This window comes from Malurus melanocephalus, unplaced genomic scaffold (genome assembly GCF_030028575.1).
Source record: "Malurus melanocephalus ecotype Western Australia unplaced genomic scaffold, MMel_1.1 scaffold_1374, whole genome shotgun sequence".
In the NCBI taxonomy this organism is placed as follows: Eukaryota; Metazoa; Chordata; class Aves; order Passeriformes; family Maluridae; genus Malurus; species Malurus melanocephalus.
In genome coordinates, this window is record NW_026624606.1 from 36,713 (window position 1) to 43,407 (window position 6,695).

General features: G+C 50.3%; 1 protein-coding gene across 1 annotated transcript in view; it reads right to left on the bottom strand.

The window, feature by feature from the left end:
- Positions 1-312: 312 nt before the first annotated feature.
- LOC130586870 (butyrophilin subfamily 3 member A2-like) overlaps positions 313-6,695 on the bottom strand; it is an 18,597-nt gene continuing 12,214 nt past the window's right edge. Inside the window, exon 7 of the mRNA XM_057387785.1 lies at positions 313-439. Coding sequence (XP_057243768.1) covers positions 313-439 — 127 coding nt within the window. The remainder of the gene's footprint in view (positions 440-6,695) is intronic.

A 6,695-nucleotide genomic window follows, 5' to 3' on the forward strand; every position in this document is an offset into this window, starting at 1 on the left:
CAGCACTGGAGAGGCCACACCTGCTGTTCTCAGCTCCCTGGTACAGAAGAGACACGGATGTAGTGTAGAGTCACGGATTCATAGAACATGCCAAGTCTGAAGGGACCCATCATGGTCATCGAGCCCAGCTCCTGCCCCTGGGCAGAACACTCCAGCAATCCCACCATGTGCCTGAGAGCATTGTCCAAATACTTCTTGAAAGGACAGGCTTGGGGTGCGACCACTTCCCTGGGGAGCTTGTTACAGCGCCTGACCACCCTGTGGGGAAAAATGCTCTCCCAATGCCCAGCCTAAACCTTTCCTGTCTCAGCTTCAGCCATTCCCTTGAGCCCTGTCACTGGTCACAAGAGTGAAGAGATCGTTATCTGCCTCTGAGCTGCCCCTCAGGAGGATGTTGAAGATGGCAATGAGGCCTGACTTCAGTCTCCTCATCTCCAGGCTGAACAGAACAAGTGCCTCAAGCCACATCTCATAAGGATTCCCCTCCAGACTCTTCACCATCCTTGTGGTGTGTTTTGGATGCTCTCTAACAGCTTAATGACTTTCTGATCCTGTGATGTCCCAAATTGCCCCCAGCACTCCAAGTGAGACCAGCCCAGAGTAGAGCAGAGCAGGACAATCCCCTCCCTCACTGCTCGGCCGTGCTGGGCCTGATGCCCCCCCGGACACAGTTGGCCCTTGTGGCTGACAGGGCACTGCTGACTCATGTTCAACCAGAGAGAGTGCAGGAAAGGCCCACAGAGATGATCAAGGGATTGGAGAACTTCTGCCAGGAGGAAAGGCTGAGAGAGCAGGGACTGTTCAGCCTGGAGAGGAGAAGGCTTGGGGGGATCTCAGCAAGGTGTCTCAACACCTGTGGGAGGCTCTTCCCAGAGGTGCCAGTGACAGGACACGAGGCCATGGCAAACACTGAGACACAGGAGCTTCCCTCTGAACGTCAGGAAACACTTTAGTACTTTGAAGGTGACCAAGGCCAGGAAGGAGCTCTCCAGAGAGGCTGTGGAGTTTCTGTCCTTGTAGAGATTCCAAAGCCATGTGCAGATGTGTGATGGGGTGACTTTGGCTGGTTGTAGGTGCCCACAAAGTTGCTGTGTCCCTGTCCCTCCTCATCAAAATGAAAATTCACAGCATATCAGGGAGAAGATGGTAAGTTTCTTAGAAAAAAATCACAATCCAAAGGAAGAGCCTTATTTCATACAAGCAAGAAATTTCCTTTATTTTTGTTGAGCACGTTGAAGTTCCCTCAAAACATTTGTCCTTATGTTACATATTGTAAATACCTCAGAGCTGGTTACAATGACAGATCTGTCCTCATGTCCATTGCGTTTATTCTGGAGACACAAATTAGGAAGCAGCCTGATTACAATGGGATTTGATCACTGGCTCTACTTTATTGACCTTTGAAATGCAGACTACACTACTCATCAGAACCAGAAAACTAAAATATTTTAAGAGGATTGTCTTGGTTTGAAAGACAGGTGTTTGCCAATGAAGGTGGGGACTCCTCTTGGAGTGGTGGATATGACACCCTTTCCTCCGAGTTATTATAGCTTTGAAAAATCACGGGGCTTTCAGGCAAGAATATGGGTAAAAGGGAATAACAGTTTTTACTAATATGTATAACAAGGTGAAACAAGTAACAATAACAATAGCAACAACCAGCCCAGCCCGAAACCCAGTGACAGCCTTACAGAGACACAGCCTCCCCTTTGGTGCAGATCCAGTCCCAGTCGGCAGGGGCGCTGTTGGCTCCCGGCCGGGCAGGGCGGGTGCGATGATTCCCCCACAGCTGCAGGGGGCGCTGTGCCGCGGGTCCCGGCTGGTTCAGATCTCCCAGTGGCCAATGGCGGACACAAACCAGCAGGGATGGATGGAAAAATGTTCCTCTACAAACTCAAAGGGGAAAACACCGATCCCAATGTTCCCTCTGGATAGCAAGAAACCTGAGAACGCCCGGATGGGCAAAAAGAAGAGCAGAATCCTGCCGCTGCAGACAAGGTGTGTCAGAACTGGACCACCTTAGCTGGAATCACAGGGGCCCTGGCAAGGCAGGAGAGCAGAAAAGCCACAGTGCAGCAAACAGGAACCGACAGCAGGACGCTGGGCTTTGCAGCTCTCTCCCACAGGCAGCAGGTCCACCGTTCTCCCACAAGCCAAGCAGGGCGAGAAGAGGCAGCTACCCCCCACCACACACACACACCTTTTCCAGGAGCCCAAAACTCTCCTGGAAACTCTGCTCTCCAGAGAGAAAAACCTTCAGATAGGAGGAGTGTCCCCAAGAGTCCTCCTCCCGCCAGGGCTTGGCAACTTCTTTTGTCTCTCTTAAGCACCCAGCCATTAGGCTAACCACTCGCTCATTATTGTTTCTCAGCAATAGAATGGGAAAAAAAAAAATTCCCAAAGGGGGAGAACAAAAGGAGAAATCCTAACCTCCAACATGCTGTAAGAAGTGGGATTTCTTTGGCAAACTGTATTATACACACAGTCAGGGTGTGTTTTAGCCAGAGTTTTATAGGGGCACAGAGAGAGTAAAGGTCTGACCCTCCCTGAAACACCTTGTGCCTGCAACTGACAGCCTGTACTCTCGGAGAGTGGACCTTGGGCACTTGGAGCAACAGTGTGACACTCTCCGAGATGTATTGTGCCCTTTCTGAAGTTCTTGGAGCAACTGGCTTTGTCCCTGGCCATGTGTCCTCTTGGAGACCATAGCCTGGGCACTTGCAGTGCTGGTGGGACTCTCTCTGAGATGTGTTGTGCCTGTTTTTGCAGTTCTGAGGTTGTTCTTGTGGCGTGGTCTCGCAGAGGGTGAGAAACAGACACCTGGGATCTTTAGGGTTTGGCCCCCCTTGGGATGTGTTGTGCCCTTAAACCAAGACAATTGGAGATCCATTTTGTTTTTCTGGGGAGTGCTTCATTGGGGCATTCAGTAATGATAAGGTGGACCCTCCCCAAACGGTCCCTAAAATCGAGAAGTGATGGCAATGAGGTGACAGTGAGAGGATAAATGGGCAGTGACCTGTCCTGAGCCCTGTTTGAGTTTTTAGAAACATTTTGGGCTTGACTCTCTGTACCTGGTCTGGAGTGGGCTCAGGAACACTGGTATAATGCTGGTATGGGATGTCTTAGATCTCATCATTGCTCTGTGGGTGAAATCCAGACCAGAAAAAGGCTGAGCTGCCTTCGGTGCAGTTTTAGGGGCTGCTTTAACTACCACTAAGAAAGAAAGGGCAACGTGGCACAGCCAAGAAATGGTGGCAGTCAAGTCCCTGCGAGGACTGGCGCGATCTCTTCGAGTTTAGATTGCAGGCCTAGAAGGGAGGCTAGAGGATGAAAGAATGTAGGATGGGAACATGCAGGACCTTGTAAGAGAGGAGTTAGTCAGGTACACTGAGATGATGTAGGAACCAAGGCGGAAGCCCCTGTTTATCCCCAGAGAGAGTTCCTGGAGGCACAGGCCAGAGTGAATGCCGCTCTGTGCATGCATCTCTTGGTAAAAACAGAGTCCATGTATGACAAGCGAGGAGCCAAGGGGTGGAACTATAGGGCAGCCACCTGTGAACTGTCACTGAGTAACAGCTGATAACTGAAGGTGAAGGTAGTGCCCAGGCTGGAGAATCAGTGGCTGTGTGGAGCGTTTTTTAAGCATGAGACTCTGTCCTCCTCTCCTGTCTACATCTCCACTGATTCCTTCTCTATCTTCAAGGGCTGTACTGAATGACTTCCGTTTCGGCAAGAGAATGGGTGGGACATTAATGGAATGCCGGTTTGACAAAAGGGAAAATGGCACAGGACATCTTAGCACTTGCTGAAAAGGGTGATTTTGTGATAGCCTGGATGGCCGCCCACCGAGTAGGGTATGCGCCAGCTGGCACATGGAATTATGAGGGAGATGAACCGAGCAGACTCACCCCACTGCACGAGGAGGCAGTGGCTGAAAACTGGGAATGCCTCCTGGAATGGCTGAACAGCAAGTGATGGCACAATGGGGCAGAAGACCTTTGGCTGGAGGCTCAGGCCTGAGGCTAGTCTGTCCTTTCCCCTTCCCTTCCCTTCCCTTCCCTTCCCTTCCCTTCCCTTCCCTNCTGAAAGCGGAAGGGTGGGGCTGGAAGGAACAGAGGCTTTGGGGAAAAAATATCTAATCAGAAGAACTTGTAAAAACACCCATCGTTTGCGGCACAAGGAGTCTGGCTGGTGAGAGCACCAACCTTGGGATGGGCTGATCTGCACGGAAAGGTCAGGGGTGTTGGGACCCCTGTTATAAATACTTCTCTATCAACAAAGACCATCTGCTGAAACTACAGAACAGGGGTCACATGCACAGGACCCCAGGGGCCTAAAAATCAGCACTGCTCATGCTCTAAAAAGGCAGATCCATGCTAAACAGTTCCTGGAAAAGTTTGAATATGCATAAATATCTATGAATAGGCATTAAGCTCATGCAATAAGAAATGTATTTAAAGATGTGTCCTGTCAATAGCAGGCCTCTGGCAGATCACCAAGCACCCAACGTCATCTCCTTTCGCCACTCCTATTGTCACTTATTAAAATCTTCTAAATTTTATCAGGAGCGTGAGCCTTGTTTTTCACAAAGCCATTAATTTTTTTACAGTGCACATCAGTAAACTCACAGATCCCACAGCAAACTTCTCAAAGGTTCAGTCTCACAAGCCAGAACACACTTCCACAAGTTCCCACTCCCACAGCAACCTTCAGAATGGAGTATGGTGCAGAACATGACAGACAAAGCAAGGCGGAGAAAGAATAAAGGAGGAAAAGGGAGCAAGAGAACAAAGAATATACCAGTCCTCAGATCCTGCCTTGGTCCCGCTGCATGGATGGTCAGGAGCTGGGGTAAACAAAGGGGCTGAGTGAGAGAGAAAATTAGGAATAGCAGAGAACCAAACAAGTCTGCTTTCCTAGTGGTTAAACTGCTGCAGCCTCATGTAAAAACACTTTCAGTATCGTTTCTTTGAGCCTTGTACAAGAATTGAGTRGGTGAGAGGAAAAGAAGTTACCACATCCTGTCTAAGTGTGAAAAGGAAGCTGGCTTAAAACTGATGTTGCTCCACYTCCATTTTCCTGTTGATTCTCCTCCAATGATGTTCCCAATATCAGCTGTGAACTGGGAAGGAGGACAAACTCTGGTCCTTCCCAGTTTTCACAGAATGGCTTTTCCCTTGGAACANAGAAATGAAGGGCTGGGCTCTGATCAGACACATTTGGCAGTGCCCTGATGGTCASTCCCTGCCCCTGAGAGAGCCTCCTCTGATCTCACCATTGGCAGAACTGCAGCCAGGAGAAAACCAGCCCTGCAAAGCCCAGCTCTGTCAATAAGACAAGCCCGTAGAGCTGTGGTGGATGTGCACAGCCCCAGAACCTCCTCCCTGAGGACACTTTGCTGTCAGAGGGGGACACCAGAGCAGGATGGTCAGTGCTGGCCTGAGCAGCCAGAGGGGTCCAGCAGCCCTCTCCACCCTGGCCCAAAGTGGTGCCCTGGTTTGACCTCATGGCTGCGTGTCCCCACCAGTGTCACAGCTGGGACAGCCCAAGGGCTCTCACAGCACTTCCTGTGGGTCCCCAGATCTCCCACACTGAGCCGCAGGGACATAAGGGCAGTTCAGAGATGTGAGACAAAGGAAATTACAAATAATCTCCCACAGTTATGGATCCAGAGAGGCTTTATTGTCCACACTGTCACCTGTGTCTGTGTTGGGCTTGGTCAAAGTGGGTTTGGCTCCTGGCATGGGAAGGGCACTTGCATTTGTGCTGTCAAAAATAGCAACTCGTGCTACAAGTAAACAGGACCTTCAGGGGAGGAACAGACACCACAAAGGAAGCAAACAATACATTTTTGGACTTCAGGCACATTGAGAAAGACTGGTTCATATAGCAAAAAGCCCCAGCTAAGTGCATGCAAAGGACAGGGAAGCTACAAACACCTGCAATCACCTTTCAGAGAGATTGGATACACAGGTGCCCAAAGCAATCTGAGCAGGAAAGGATTTGGGTCCCCTTGATCAGCATTTTACATGTGTCTCATAAGCCACAGTAGGTGAAAGTCAGAATAACATCCCAAGCACTTGGGACCCCATGAAAAAAAAAAAAAATCCTTATTTGACTGTTGATTCAATGAAGTGAACCATGGAGTGTAAACAGGCAGGAGGGCTGAATTCAAGGCAATGGCAGCTGCAGAAGCTGTGGATACATCTCCCTTATCCAGGCTGACAGCTCCTGCTGGCTCCAGTGGGGAGGGGATGGCACACATGCCATTGCAAATGTCGTGCACAGGGATGTTCTTGGGCTCAGTGACTGTCACAGTCCAGACTTGTCTGACTCTCCCAGTCCTGCAACAAGGAGATATCCTGCCATGTTGTCCCTGCTGGACCCCTCAGGCTGCTCAGGCCAGCACTGACCATCCTGCTCTGGTCTCCTCCTCTGACAGCAAAGTGTCCTCAGGGAGGAGGTTCTGGGGCTGTGCACATCCACCACAGCTCTACGGACTTGTCTTATTGACAGAGCTGGGCTTTGCAGGGCTGGTTTTCTCCTGGCTGCAGTTCTGCCAATGGTGAGATCAGAGGAGGCTCTCTCAGGGGCAGGGAGTGACCATCAGGGCACTGCCAAATGTGTCTGATCAGAGCCCAGCCCTTCATTTCTGTGTTCCAAGGGAAAAGCCATTCTGTGAAAACTGGGAAGGA